General features: G+C 54.6%; 1 protein-coding gene across 2 annotated transcripts in view; it reads left to right on the top strand.

Annotated features, from left to right (window-relative positions):
• LOC122234256 overlaps positions 1–13,975 on the top strand; it is a 35,112-nt gene extending 21,137 nt beyond the window's left edge. Inside the window, exons 2-4 of one of the 2 annotated variants that reach the window (XR_006212028.1) lie at positions 3,759–3,945; positions 13,452–13,640; positions 13,841–13,975. Coding sequence is in view for 1 of the 2 variants with exons in the window: in XM_042970050.1 (XP_042825984.1) it covers positions 3,759–3,798 (40 nt within the window). In the remaining variant the exon portion in view is untranslated. Of the gene's footprint in view, positions 1–3,758; positions 4,037–13,451; positions 13,641–13,840 lie in introns of those variants that run through there. The other variant, XM_042970050.1, reaches the window with a different exon arrangement.
• The last annotated feature ends 1,597 nt before the right edge of the window (positions 13,976–15,572 follow it).

Here is a 15,572-nt window from a genome sequence, read left to right as displayed (position 1 = left end):
GACGGAGTAATCTACACCATATTTTATGGAGATGGGTAATAGAAGATTGAGAGGTAGGTCCGTACCTGGGAATTTGCAATACACGTGGCGGAGGATGTATGAGTAAGAGCCACATTATGAGATTATGTCTCCGTATCCGTATGAAAGTATAAACAACTTAAAAAAATGAGCATGGGGGCGCCTGGGTGGCTCAGTCGGTTGAGCGTCCGACTTCAGCTCAGGTCACGATCTCACGGTTCGAGAGTTCGAGCCCCGCGTCAGGCTCTGGGCTGATGGCTCAGAGCCTGGAGCCTGCTTCCGATTCTGTGTCTCTCTCTCTCTCTCTGCCCCTCCCCCATTCATGCTCTGTCTCTCTCTGTCTCAAAAATAAATAAACATTAAAAAAAATTTTTTAAATGAGCATGGGACAGGACATAAGCATTTCACAGAAACACTGTACACCTGGCCAATCTACATGCAAAATGTGCCGACCGTCATTAGTAATCAAACACAGGCGCACGGTTGAAAAAGGAGACTTGATTTTTGTCTGCCAGACTGTCCAAGATTTAGAAGATATTCCAAGTTAGTTGGGGTGTTGGGACGAAGATTGGTATGCGTTTTGAAGAGCCCATCTGGCACTTTTTATCACATTGTCATCTTATCCATTTATCGGTTTTACCTAGAAATTCCACTCCCAGCAATTGCCACCCCCCCCCCACCACCAAAATGAATCTGAAGATATGTGTTCAGGGATCGTCATTGAATCTAGAATTACAAGATGTTGGAAACAGCCTGAAGTCCACTGATCTTGTGGAATACTCATGAGGTGAAATATTAAGAAAACATCTACAAATGACATATGCTTGTGAAATGATGAGGACGATAGATTGTGAATAAGATAGTGTGGGTGAAATATACCGTTAAGGAACAAAGAAAGCTGTAGAACTGTATACGAAATATGATCCTTTTGGTATAAAAAATTATCATTATTGTTTAAACCATATTTATACCGAACTCTGAAGCTATTCGTGGGTCTTTCGGCTTGGAAAACTGGTCATTTCCTTTGGGTCAGGCACTCTGCTGGACTCTTATGAAGATGATCTAATTAAATCTTCACCAACATCCTCTAAAGTTGAGCCTCCTCACCCAAGGCTCAGATCATCGTGGAATCTATCACCAGTTAGTAAAGTAAGTGGCTCAATCAGGATTCAAATCCAGATCCACGTGCCCTCGGAATGTAGGCTCTCAGGAATTTACCCATCCGTCTGTCCATCCAGCCATCCGGCCAGCCAGTATTTACTGAGGGTCTTTTCTGAGCCACAGTATGCTACACGCTTTTGTTTGAAGCCGTGACTAAGGGTAGAGAATTTGTATGGGGAGCACACGTAGAATGCACAGGGACCAGTTCCTATTTGAATATTCACAGGGATAAACGACGAAAACTCTATTTTCCAAACCATAGACATGGAACTGTTGTGCCTTTCTGACATCTGTTTCATAATGTAGGGAAAGTCCTAGGATTGAAAACAATCAGGAAATGGAAATCCAAACTGGGGGTGGGGAGGGGCTCAGAGGGCTTTGCCATCACTGAGAAGCCTAGATGGCATGGAGGAAGGTCAGCACGAAGGTCTGAAAGAAGCTAGGGGAGCCAGGGGGGCGCCAGGGGTCTTTGGGTGGGGACAGGGGACCGATTCGGGGGGTGGGGAAGGGACCGGTCTGGGAGCAGGGCAGGGGGAGGGGGTGTCGGGGGCCCAGGGCTTTACTTGTGGACCCAGAGGACAGAGAGCTGTGCTCCCCACTGGGGCGCTGCTCAGAGGCCAGGTGACCAGAGGGCCTGGGACTTGTCTTCGGCCCAGAGCAAACCCTTGTTGGAGCTCGCTGGGTCACTGGTCAGCCTGTACCCCATCGTGGCCACCAGGCCCGTGGGGAACTCTTGAGAAGGACCAGTGTGTAAACGCCAGCTCCAAGTGGTTCTGCCTCGATCCATCTGGAAAGAGGACAGGCACCTCCTTCGTTTTATTTATTTATTTTTTCTTTAAAGCCCTCCAGGTAATTCCAAGGTGCAGGCAGGAGGAGAAACGAGTCTGAAATACGACCCTTTTAAATACAATTACCCATTCACCCATCTTGCAGTCCTGGGTGCCCATTTCTCAGGTGGGGTGCCGTTGGGGAAACCCTGTATGATGGGGGTGGTCTCTGGGCCTCAGGAAACAAGATGCTCATCCAGACACAGCTGCACACTTGGGTGTGATCTCGGCTGAGTCACTGTCCTCCCCGGACCCGCGTGCTGTCCCGGGAGGACTTTGAATTGCTCACCCCTGATATCGCACCCAGTGACCTCACCAATAGCATTGAGTGCTTGTGGAACGAACGAACGAACGAACGAATGAACGAATGAACTATGTGAGGGCTATTTCAAATAACCTAACTTAATCCTGGAAAGGCAATATCCCTGCCCACTCTCACCCTTTACAGCTCTAAGTATTTAAATCCAGACTCCCTAGAAGGTCTATACCTCCACCCTTCCCATTTCCTAGGGCGGCGATAGGGTTAGAGGGTCAGAATGTGCTGCTGCCATATTTCCAAAACTCTATTTCATTTGCAAAAACCTCAGAATTTACAATCCTAAAACCACCCTTTTCACCACTGGCTTGGAACATCACCAACCCGCCTGTGTCAACCCCTATTTAACCCGCCGGTTAGACCAGCACACAAACAGTAGGCATCTCCAAAAGGTCGGCCTTCCCAGACCGGCGACCCTTCCGCTGTTTTGCAATTTTGCAAGAAGGGACCTGGGGCCTGACCAAGTCACAAACTATCTGATTTGAGCTTTTTCCCACTAATTAAATTCAAACCATTAATCAGATGAGAGACTGTTTTCTTTTTGCCTTCGACCTCAAGCAGCTTTTGTCCTTTGGATCTGTCACTCTGGGAATTTTACCCCTTCAAGAGGATTCGCTCGAGCTTTTGAAGTTGGCGGGGGGAAAGAGAAGGCAAAGGAGGCAGGCGAGATTTGCTTTATGCAAAGTGGCCACGAGGCATGCCTGTAAAGCCGGCTGACCTAGATCCGTTATCCCCGCAGCCAAAGAGATGGGATGTTGCTGTCCTATTTTGTTTGCTTAGCTGCACGGTTTTCGTGTCATGTGCCCTAGGATGGGTGTAATCGGTCTTTTAAAAAAGCATGTTACAGGGGCGCCTGGGTGGCTCAGTCGGTTAAGCGTCTGACTTCGGCTCAGGTCACGATCTTGTGGTTCACGAGTTCGAGCCCCGCGTCGGGCTCTATGCTGACAGCTTGGAGCCTGGAGCCTGCTTCCGATTCTGTGTCTCCCTCTCTCTCTGCCCCTCCCCCGTTCATGCTCTGTCTCTCTCTGTCCCAAAAATAAATAAACATTAAAAAAGCATGTTACTCTGCACTTCACACCCCTGACTCTTACCCAGACTGGTGTTTTCTCTGGGGAAAAAAAAAAAAATCCTGGAAAGAGTTAAGTACTGTTCGTTCCTTCCTTTAAGATCAAGTTTTGCGAAGTAAACTGGAAACGACAACAGAAAAATAAATACCAGCCACTTGCACTGTGTCCTCTGTCTTGCTGAAAGGTGACCCTGGCCTTAAGGGGACGAGGCAAAGTGGAGATTAGACTGTGTGCCACCACAAAGTGAAACAAGAAAAATCTAGAACAAGAGTCAGCCTGTGGGATTTGAACCCAGGGACTGGGGAGAGGTCAGGCCACAACCTGCCGCTTGACATCGCTGTGTAATGATCTACGGTGTCTGGTTTCCAGAACGTCATGGTTATCAACCGCTGCGGCTTACGCGGATTAACTTCTGAACGCCGAGGCCGGTCCCGTTACTTGGGTTTGCTCTGTTTGCTCACGTGAATCACATCCCACGCGCTGATGCATCAGGAAGTGGCTGGAGCCCGTACCCAGTGGCAGATGTTTCCATCCCGGAGCTGAGGGGACAACTCTGGTGAGTGCAGTCTTTTTCTATGGCGAGAGGACCCCGCCCTAGTCCTGCCCCTTCTGCACCCGTGTGGGTTCCGGGTTCGGGCCTCTCTGGAGGGAGAGCCCGTTAGCTCATTAACCAGGCAGCCGACTGACGGTTCCCACCTCACGAGAGCTCCAGGCTGGTGACCCTGGTCACTCTGAGAGTGGAGGCCCCGTCACCAACGTTCCCTGAACCATATGCTGTTGGAGGTGCTGAAATGTGGTCCCTGACCTCAAGGGGTCATCTCTAATTGACTTTGTTTTGGTCCCGAGTATCAAATGAGCAGAAACAAAGAGACATCTTGAGGGGGGTGTGCTGGTCGGCTAAGGGGATTTCACGGAGGCGCCCGAGTTTGAGGGCCAGTGATCTCAGCAGGAGCTTCATAAATGCTCCCACGGTCGGAGCATCACCCCTGTATCAGCTTCGCCAGGTGAGTCTGTGTCGAGAACGGTGCTTTAGGTCGAAGGCGTCAACCTCGGAAAGTTAACGACCGTATCGTCTGGCACACAAAGGGCAGGGGCCACCTCCTCGTTCGTGAATGAGGGAAGCCACCACGGGGAAGGGCCAGACGCGGGAATGCTGAGCTCTTTGGCGGGTGGGCCGGCTGGCAGCCAGGCCCGAACCCTACTCGCACAGCCACGGACACGCTCCTCACAAATCAGGAAGACCACCTCCCTCGTGACCTTGAACTCCACTTGCATTTGGCGAGGGTCAGGGACGGCCTCCCGGAATGAGGCACAGACCAGGCAAAGGTGTAGCGGTTGGGCGCTCTTGGGCCCAGCTAGAAGGCACCACTGGGCAGGCCACACGCCTGTATTTTGCCCAGCACCGAAGGCCACCCTTCATGGGGGAAGAGGGGCTGTGGTCCATGCGTAGAGAGAAATCACTTCATTTCCTGTGACTTTAGTACAGGACCTTCAACGGCAGCAGGCTGCTTCTCCTTTTTTTTTTTCTTTTTTTGGCCCGTGATGCTTTGAAAATGGGACATTTCACGTATAAATGCTGGTATCCTGTGGCTTTTGATAAACTCAGCAGATCTGGCCACCCTGGGCCCGTGTTCCTGTCTAGAAATGAGGGTCTGGAGCTCAGCCACGACTGTCGCTTCGGGCAAGGTCTGGGCTCTCAGTTTGCCACAGACCCCACCACCCCCTATTGCCTGCTCCTTAGCCGGTTCACGAGTGCACAGCATCTGCCTGGGTCCTGGGGGCCACGTGTTTGCAATGCTTCCGAGGGTTGGGGAAAATGCGTCCCCTGTGACAGAGTCACAAATGATGTTGAGTAAAGTCATGCACAGTTGAAATTCCTTGCAGAGACTGGAGCAGGTCACTGATGGGGGAAGCCGATAGCCAGTCACAGGTTAACGAGCCTTCTGCTCTGGGGAGGATATATAAATATACCCCAGAGGGGATCTGAACTTTCCCCCACCTATCTGATCCGTCTCTAATTGTTACCAATTGGTATTCCCTTACGCCCATGCTTTCTTTGTAACAGAGACCTTGTTCTCATTCCCCCGCTGAGAGTGACCCTGTTTTCCAGCTGCCCGTCCACAGGGGTCACTGATTTCCTGGGACAAGAATTTGGGGGGTTTTGGTGTTTAAAACATCCAATTTTCTTTCTTCCCTAAACTGGCTCCATTTATCCTAAATCATTAAGTGCGCTGGCGTCCTTGAAAGCTGCTCTCACTGGATTCATATCACTAAGCAAAGTGACAAGAATTTTACCAGGCGTGAGACACGCTTTTTACATTGTTTGTGCTTTTCTTAAAAAACAAAACAGAACAGAACGACACTTTAGCAGACGTGCGTGGAGGCTGGCTCCTGTCCTGGCTGGCCTCTCAGCCCGCACGGTGCGCAGTTGTCTGTGGGATTGTGAGCCGGGGGTTGCTCTAAGCCCCGTGCCGTGCCCTCCGACCTCGGATGCGGTGAACACGTCGTGGGTGAGGCTGAGTTCGCCGCCCGGGACTGTCCTGAAGTCTGGGCTGGAGCGAGGGTCTGAGGCGCGACCGCTCCCAGACGGAGATGTGGCCCCGGGTCGGAGCGGGTCGGAGCCCTCCTCCCTGGTGCCTCTTGGCCCGCGGGTCCAGGGGGAGCGGGTGGCAGGTGTGGGGGGGCTGCGGAGGGGAGCGCCAGCGGTGGATGTGCGTGATGCCCCTGGATCGCACACCCTTATGGCCAAAAAGGCAAATTTTATGGCGTGGATATTTTACCACAGTGACAAAAAAGTCAATGGGAAGGAAAAAAAGTCTCTTTGATGAGAAACCTTTAAAATGAAAACCATCCATGAGGGGCCCAGAAAGACGAGGGAAAACCTCGTGTTCGTGAAACAAGGTCGTGGCCCGTGTCGCTTTCCTCGTGGGGGACAACTGTGTGCGTTCTCACACACACTCTTACACACGAGTGTGTCTGAGACACATGCACGCTCATATGCTCTTGTACACACGTCTCACACACATACACACAGACACGCACACACTCTCACCTACACACACGCACACACACGTGTCTGTCACACACACGTGCCGGTCTCACACACACTCCTGCATACACTCGCACACATTGCCCATCTCACACACACACATACACACACACTCACACTCGTATCTGTCTCTCACATACACACAGTGACACACACACTTGTCTATCTCACACAGACATACACTCATTTGTACACACTCACACATCTGTCTCACACACACACACCTACATAATGTCGCACACATACACACAGATGTGCACACACACATACATGCACAGCAATCACACACGTCTGTCTCATACACACACTCACACATTCACCTGCCTACACACTCACAGACACACTCATCTGTCTTACACACACCCACTCATACACACTCACCTGCACACTGTCACACACAGGTGTGCACACTCATGCACACGTGTGCTCGTCTCTCACACATGCAGGCGTGCTCACACCTGCACACACCCTGGAACCTTTGAGCCCACGTGTCGTAACCATTGCTGCCAGCTTGTCACCAAGCCACGGACATCCTGGTGAGACCCGGACCCCCCACGGCTTCAGGGAGCGCTGAGCCGGTGTGTTAGCGTGCGAGCAGCACAAACCCGCCGTCTGAGACAACACACGCTCGCAGTCTCACGTTCCGGAAGCCGGGAATCGAGGTGTCGGCAGGGCCGTCCATCCCCGTCTCTGTGTCTGTCCTCCCCAGCAGCCCCCCCATATGGACCCCAGTCGTATTCGATTAGGGTCCGCCCTGCCCCCGTGTGACCTCATCCTAACTAATAACATCTGTAACGACTCTGTTTCCAAGAACGTGTGCGTTCTGAGGGACCTATCCGGCACCTAATGCCCCGAGTCCCTCCTGCCCCAGCACCTCTGAGAACCTCTCGATTCCTTCTGGAAACCCACGACTGTTTCTCCCGAGCATCTGTGACTCGGAAGGGGCCGCTCCAAAGCCCCGGCTGTCACGGTTTAAAGGGAGCGAACGTTGCAGCCATGGTTTTAATTAAGGGTTGATGGGCCATGTCATGACATCATCAATAAAATGAGCATAATAAAAGAAATAATTTGGTAGGAGGCATGGGAGGGCAGCCCAGACCTCGTCGCGAGCCTGCACTCTGCAGCAGTGAAAGGCCATCCCAGCGCTGGCACGCCTCGGGCTGCCCAGGGCGACCCTTGTCCGCTAAGCAGTTCCACTCGTGCCCGTCGACTCTGCGTGGCCCTGCCAGCCCGAGGGCTGCCTACGGGTGTCGACTGCACTACGCTGCCGAGCTGGGTGAACCGAGCCGGTTAACTGCCAGCTGCTGGCTCAAATCCTGTCTTCTGGAAATGGCGTGCCAGGGTTGCGGTGTTCCTGCAGCGGGGGGCTCTGGGGGGACTGGGTCTTCGTGGAGCTGTGTGTCGCTGTGCAGCCAGCCTGGGAAGCAGGCTGGAGCCTCCAGAACAGAAGCCAGAAGGGGGTGCCGGGGTTTAGAATTAAGCTCAGCCTTAAGTGCAGGGTCAGGGACGTCCTTGGCTGGATTTGTCCACGGCTGTCGTTTCCTTAAAGCACACAGATGAACCAATAGTCTCGTATGATTTTTAAACTCCGTGTCCCTGTACCCGTGGTTTAGAAAACTTGCTTCCTTGGGAACTGGGAAGATTTTGAGCATTACGGTACTTCTAGGTGTTGCTGTTTGAATGAGGAACGTTGATGAACGGAATGAGCCCGGAGATCACAGGGGGCAGGTGACTGTGGGGCCTCTGCTCGGGGCTGTACCCAGGTGGGTACTTGACCAGGGCGCCAGGCCAGGGGGGGCCGACGCCAGCCTGGGACCGCTGCTTCTGGAGTGGGGTGACTTTCCGCAATTTGCCCACCCAGAGGAGGTGTTGTCTTACCGAATTTACATGAAGACACCTCGCTCGGTAGCGGGGCTCTGGCCGGAAGAATTCGAGCATCCGTTTCAAGAGGAGAATGGACACACTCCTTTCAAACTGAAGTCCCCCGTCAGTGCGTGCGGCAGATGTCTTGTCGCGCACCTGTGACGCTCCGGACACTCTGCCATCTGTGGGGGAGGAGGGTGGGGACGGAGGGTCTCTGGGTCTGAGGACACAAATTGAACCGACGGGTAGACGTCACACGGAGGCTGATTGCAGCACAGAGATGGAGATATGCTGACCAGGGTGGCTCTCGGAGAAGTGGTTTGGAACTGTCCAGATGTGGAAGCTGGGCTCATCCTGTGACTGGGTCCCTCGGTTCCTAGGTGTGTCCCAGCAGCACTGTGTCTAAGTGCCCCGACCTGGAACAGTAACACGAGGCGATGGCACTGGCACCGTCTTATGAGAGTGAAGCTGGTGAACACAGAAGCTAGCGCTGAGCGAAAGGAGCCGGTCCCAAAAACAGATGCGCCAACACTGTGTTCTGGTGGAGTCCAAAAGCCGGCAGGACCTCCTTACTCGTGGCCGTACCAACGCGTGCCAGGTGCAGAGAGGAGCCGGCCACGGTCAGCTCCCGGGCTGAGAGGACGCTGCGTGGGGGGAGCTAGGGCCGGGGGCTTGGGGCGCCACCGTGTTGATGACCCCGGCGCTTGCCTCCGGGAGCAGCCCGGACCCGCCCTGAGACCACCTGCACCTTTGCTTCCTGAGGGAAGTGTCTGTGAAGTCAGGTGCCTCTTGACTTTCCCGAGTCTGTCCCGTCTTCTGTAAAGGGGAATAACAGACCCACCGGACAAGGGTGTAGAAAAGCCCACGTGCAGCCTGGTGGTGTGACCCGGGCACAGGTGGGCGTCCGGGGGGTGCTCCCGGGCACTGCAACAGCGCTTCGGGTGACACAGGCGTGCTCTTAAACGTGCACTGACTCCCAGCCGTGTGGCAGGCGTCAGATGCCTTCAAAGAAGGACTTAGGCTGAGACAGAGAGAGACGCACAGAGACAGAGACAGACAGGTGGAGAGAGGGAGAGGGGGTCCCGCCGTGCATGGATGACACCGCTCTGGCCCGGGGACTTACGGCTGTCAGAGGCCACTTCCTGTCCACCCGTCCGGTGAACCCTAGACTAGCTTAGCCAGTCCTCACAGTTACGGAAGCCAGTTCCCAAGTCCTTGCAATAAATCCCCTTACAAAGCCATACTTACCCCCCGCTTATCAATTAGATCATCTCGGGCCCATCATTCAGCCTCCCAGACTGGAAATATCGCTTCACGGAGAATTAAATGAGAGGATATAGCATAAAGTTCTCAGCCCTTGGCTGTTTCCATTAAAAAATCTCCCAGAAGTGTTAGGTATTCTCTTCATTACCCTTGCTCATCACAGGAATTCTGCAGAACGCTCTGATCCTGTGGGAGGGTGTGGCAGAGCTCTGGGCAGAGGGCTGTGCCCTCCTGCACACCCCGGGAAAGGGCGAGAGGGCCAGGGGCAACCGCAGCCAGGGGCAGGTCAGTGGGGGCCAGGCGGTATTTCCAAAGGAATTAGTTTTCACCTGACGACGACAGATCACGCTGAAAATGCAAAATGTCCTGAGGAGGGGGACACGCTGGCACATTCCATCTTCCTTTTTTTTTTTTTTTAAGTTTGTTAATTTATTTCGAGAGAGAGCGCATGAGTGGGGAGTGGGCAGAGAGAGAGAGAGAGAGAGAGAGAGAGAGAGAGAGAATCCCAAGCAGGCTCCATGCTGTCAGCACAGAGCTCGACGCGGGAGTCGATCTCACCACCGTGACAAAATGACCTGAGCCAACACCAAGAGTCGGACGCCTGATCGACTACCCCCGAGGTGCCCCGTCGTCTTCCTTTTCAGACAGACTGGGCCGTGGCGTGCCTCCCTCCCACACGCTGCTCCCACAGAGCGGCGCCTGCTATCCCGGTCCCCCTGCTCCTGAGCCTGGGCTGGCCTGGGTGCCGCGCCTGACCAGCCGACGGCTGCAGGAGTGACCTGTGGTTCACGAGAATAGGTCACAGGGGAGCTGGTGCTTCCTCCTGGGTCTCCGAGGACGCTCCCCCCTGGGAGGCGCCCCCCACGCAGCACAGAGTCCCGGCCGCACGGACGGGCCGCATGCAGGCTCCCAAGCACAGCCCTGCCGAGGTGCCGGCTGACACCGTGTGCGTGTGACATCTTGGGCGCCCGTCCGCCAGCTGTGGACATTTGACGGCATCCAGAGGAGAGCCCCTAGCGAGAACCACCCGGCTGAGCCCTTCCTAAATTCCTGGCCCACGAAATCCTGCCCCCGCTGCATGCGCCGCCCCCAGAAGCAGAGCTGGCCGGAACGGGGGGTGGGGGGCTCCGGGCGATGTTCAGGAGGGGTGCACGGGTGGTGTCCCGCCCCCTCGGCTCCCTAGGTGAGGACCCTAGGCAAGTTGTTTATCTCATCTGTTTACAGTTTCAGTAACAGTGGCCGCGTCTACTGGGGCTGCCCTGAGGCACGAACGTGGAAATGCAGAGCCCTCACCGGCTGAGCCTCCAGCGATCTGTGGACGCAGGGCAGACACGGGGGCTGCTGATGTGGCAGGAAAGTCTGAAGCTGCCTCCTTGGCTTTTCACACAAGGGAGGGCCCTTGGCCAGCCTGGTCAGGGACAGGCAGGGCTGTGACTCACAGTGTCCTTCTCTTCAGCCTGGCTTGGGAAGGGAAAGTGTGACGCCATTGCAATCCGGGGAATTTTCTGCTGCGTCCAGACCCGGGCTTCCTCATGTCTGTCTGGGGGTGGGGAAGGGGACCACGTGGAACAAAGGAGGATTCAGATGGGAGGAAGGGGGGTGGGAGAGGCGCAGAGCCGTGGCCGACGCGCCCACTCCTCCGCGTCCCCAAGAAGAGAAAACTCACACAGAAGACGCTCTGCTCTGGTCCCGACGTCCCATGTGAACCCACAGCCTGGACCAACTCGCAAGGTTGGTCCGGCGAGCCCCCTCCTCCCGAGAGTCCTTCCTTACCTGCAGCCCAAGCCCACTGCTCCGAAGATGTTCCTGGAGATGGTGAGCACAACAGACGCACAGACCAGGCCCCCGACGCACGCGACGCGGACAGCACCCGGGAGCCCTGGGACCCGAGTGCATCACCTCGCGAGCACCCACGGTTATTCGCTGACAGCAAGGTGTGATAAACCTCCAAACACCTTCTCTCACCGAGCCTTCGTCGTGCCTCAAGTCCACTCTCACTTGGGGCATTGGAGTCTTGAAGCCCCCAACCGGAAGTGAATAGCCCCGCGGTGGAGTCACGGCCACCATCCCTCCGAGGTAATCCAAGATGGTGGCTGACATTTATACGGTGTCCGTGGCCAGGCTCCCTCTGGAGTGCTTTGTGTATTCCAGCTTTGTGTATCCGTGCTGTCCTCAAAATCATCTATGAGATGATGGATGCTAGATGCCGTTCAACAGACGGGGAAACTGAGGTACAAGGCCCTCAGGGAGTCTGGTCACGGTCACAGATGGGACGGGAACCCAGGCCTCTGACTGCAGGATCCGGGCTGTGAACAACTATGCCATCATCCTGGTGAGGCTCAACAGCTACAGCCTGGCAGCCGTGGTGGCCACCTACATCTAAATAGATGAAGATCCAACAATTAAAATTCAGTTCCTCAGTTGCGCTAGCTCGTTCGGGCCCAGCAGGCGGGGGTGGCTTCCCTGAGGTGGCGACACGGGGGTGATGCCTGAATGGCAAGTGTGAGCCACTTCTGTGAATCACGCTGGAAGAGTGAGTGGCCAGCATTTTTGGAAACCCGCGGCTGGAAAGGAGCTGGGGGAGGGGGGTGGTGGTGGAGGAGCACCAACGGAGCAGGGGTGGGGGGTCAGGGTCAGGCCACGCAGGTGGACAGGACCAGGCCCCAGAGGGCATGTGGGCTGCAGGCAGAAGCGTCACATTGATTCCAAGTGCAAAGGCAAGGTGCGTTTGTCTCGCTAGCAGTGAGTGCGTGGGACACACTGTTCTTTCCTCCTCCTTTTCCAGGTCCAAGCGGGGCCACAGGTAAGCGCTCTAGACAAACACAATCAAAGATGCTGCGGCCCTGTCTACCAGCTCCTTCTCTGGGACGTGGGGAGGTCCCGTGGGGTCTGAGCCCTTCACCGGCCTCGGTCCTCGGAGCGGGGCTCGGGTTCCAGACAGAGTGTGAGGGGGACGCGGGCACGGGTGTCTCTTTAAGACAGGCGGGAGCATCCCCAGGAAGGTGGTTCAGTGCAGACGGCTGGGGTACCCTCTGGCCCCATCCGGGCCGCACGCGGCACGTACACCCGAGCGTATCAGCTGCTTTTATGTGTGCGGGCTCACTTTGCAAGGAGCCCCAGAAAGTGGGGGCTGCGTCGGTCTCCTCAAAGGGAAACTGGGTGGCTGGGCGACAGTTTGTCACTGAAGGCTGTTTTGTGCCTTGGACGCTCTGCTCTGGGTGCGTGTGTTACCTATTCGAAACACAGGTAAAGAGAAACCAAGTCGTTTTGGGTAGAGGCTGGCGGGCGTCTCGAATGGGGTCCGCCTCCGTGGGAATGTGCCGTTTCATGGTGAGACTGTGTAATCTCAGAGGCTCCTGTATCTAAAGGAGAATGTTAAAGGTCTGGCCCAACCCCCACAGCACAGAGAAATGCGCCGAGACCCACGGCCACACAGCTGCCTTGGGGCGTCCGGCTCTTTTGTGACCTGCCTCCTGCCCCCCAGGAGATGCTCTCTTGGGCCGGACCCTCTCCCTGGAAACCTCCATTTCTACATTTTTTATGATCCTGTGGTGCAAGAGAAAACTCTGCCCACGTGGTGGCTTCTATGTTTTCCAAAGGAACTTTATCATCCGACTGGGGGCTGTGGGCGGGCTCGGCACACCGGAAGCCCGGGGACTCTGTGCTCTGACGGGTGAGGCGGTGTTGTCTGGGGCCCGGGGATGGTTTCTAGCAAGACTGGGGGCGAGGAGGCTTTTTGGCAAATCCCAAACCGCCAAATATGGAAGATTTCATGCAAAATAATGGACTGGGATCTGATGTGTGTCTAATCCAGTGTCTGTGTGTTCCTGAGTGCAAAGAGTACAAAGTATTTTCATAATTTGTTCTTATTGAACCTGGCTTCATAGCAGTCACCTTAGGTCAAGACCCATTGTAAGCACGGCACAAACATCAGAAGCACCACCTGACGACATCTCCGAGTGTGCCCCTTGGAGTTGTGTAGATGCAGCTTTAAGTCCCAGTTCTGCCATCATCAGCTGTGGGACCGAGGCCAAGTTCCCGGACTCTGAGGATCGGTGTATTCACCTGCACAATGGGTATGTCTCCAACTATCACAGACCTGTAAGAAATGAACTCCTGTCTTAGTTTGGACCACAGGCGGTCACTGACTTTTGACCTGTTTTTACACGCAGCACAGGCAGGCTTCATACGGTTCAAGTGTACAAAGAGCTTAGCCCATGCCAGCCCTCGGAAAGCACTCAATAAATAATCGTTATTTTCTTTCCAACTGCTTTAGCCAGAGAGGGGCTTAGCCTGCAAGAACCTTCCCGCCGGAAAGATCCTGTGTCTCTCCGTTCCCTATCCTGAGGCCTTTGGCTCCCTTGTTCCACACCACTCTTCAGCGGGACTCACTCAGATAACTAAAAGGCTTTCGCTGGGCTCCAGCCTTTTAAAAGAAAGAAAATTGTGGTAATGATTCTTTGTCTCCATAAAGTCTTATTTCCAGTGGCCTCAGCATCAGTGCAATACGGTTGCCCCACACAGGCGCCTTGAGGTCAGTTTAAGTAATGAATCCGGGAGCAGAGAGCTCCCAAGGCAGGCTCCCGGCGATGCGAATTCCTCAGCCATATGTCGCCCCTGCAAGGTGGGGGGCCCCATCACAGCTCCTGACAAATGCACGGCTCCTGAGCCAGAGAACCGCAGGAGGTGAGGTTCACATGGGCCGATCGTATCAGAAGATACCCTCACCCGGGGAGGCACCCTTTCTAGTCCCTTTCCTGCCCAAACACCACGGCAACCAACATGGAAATGCTATTCTGCCTCTGGGGTCCGGCCCCTCGGATGTCAGCGCCTTTCTCCAGGAGGGAGGCCAGATGTGTTTGCAAATTGCTAACTCCTCTCCACATGAGAGGTGACCCACAGGCCCAAGTCCCACCGTTCACTTTGTGGAAAAGATGTCAAAGAGCACCGACATGTGGGGCTCTGGAGGGAACCAAACGGGTGGCCACAGGAGCCCAATTACCGCTGGTCAGAAAGGAAACCAGACACCTTCAGCCCCTGCAGAAAACGGCTGTGGGCTGCCATGCCGGGAACCCACCCCTCCGTCATCAGCCCCAATTGTTTCTACGTGTCTCGAGCAACAGCATGGGTCCAAATCATCATCGATGACTTTTTTTAATTTTAAAATGTTTTTATTTATTTCAGAGAGAGAGAGAGAGAGAGAGGGAGGGAGAGCATGAGCAGGGGAGGGGCAGAGAGAGAGAGGGAGACACAGAATCCGAAGCAGGCTCCAGGCTCCCAGCTGTCGGCACAGAGCCCGACGCGGGGCTGGAACGCACGCACCGCGAGATCGTGACCTGAGCTGAAGTCGGACTCTCAACTGACCTAGCCCCCCAGGCGCCCCTTATTTATTGAAACATCCATGCGATGTGGCGACTACGTTGAGCATGCTGTAGAGACGGTTTAGTGAGTGGAATCCCTAGGCGCTCGTATTTGAGAGCCCAATGAGGAAAACAGCAAGATTGCGTGGCTGTCGCCGAGGCAGTGACCTGGTCAACACACATCAATCACACACTGGCGGAAATGCCTGCACACTCAGCCACCGCCGCCGCCCCCACCCCGCCACCCCCTTGCCGGCCCCAGGGTTACAGGTCCCCCATCACAGGGTGTGTCCACCATGTAGCAATTTATAAAGTGGGTACTTTATAAATAAGCATCATCAGGAAAGAACGTCGCCCAGAAAACAGATGCTTGGTTTTCTTGCAAAGATCCAGCATCAAACACACACTCAGCATGTTGTGGAACAAAACATTCCACATTTCCCTTCGGAAATCAGAATATCCTGGACAGCATTCCCCACTTGCACGAAATCAATGGAAGCGTAAAGAAGGCTGGAAAGAAACCCGGTTCAAACTCCTTGGGATGTTGATTCGAAGGCTGGGCAGGCAAGACACAAGAAGAGCCTTGAGTGTCTTGTGGTGCCGGGAAGCGAGGAGGTATTGAAACAAAGAGAAATCAAAGGGATGGGC

This window comes from Panthera tigris, chromosome E2 (genome assembly GCF_018350195.1).
Source record: "Panthera tigris isolate Pti1 chromosome E2, P.tigris_Pti1_mat1.1, whole genome shotgun sequence".
NCBI lineage: Eukaryota > Metazoa > Chordata > Mammalia > Carnivora > Felidae > Panthera > Panthera tigris.
This window is presented reverse-complemented; position numbering and strand designations above follow the sequence as displayed.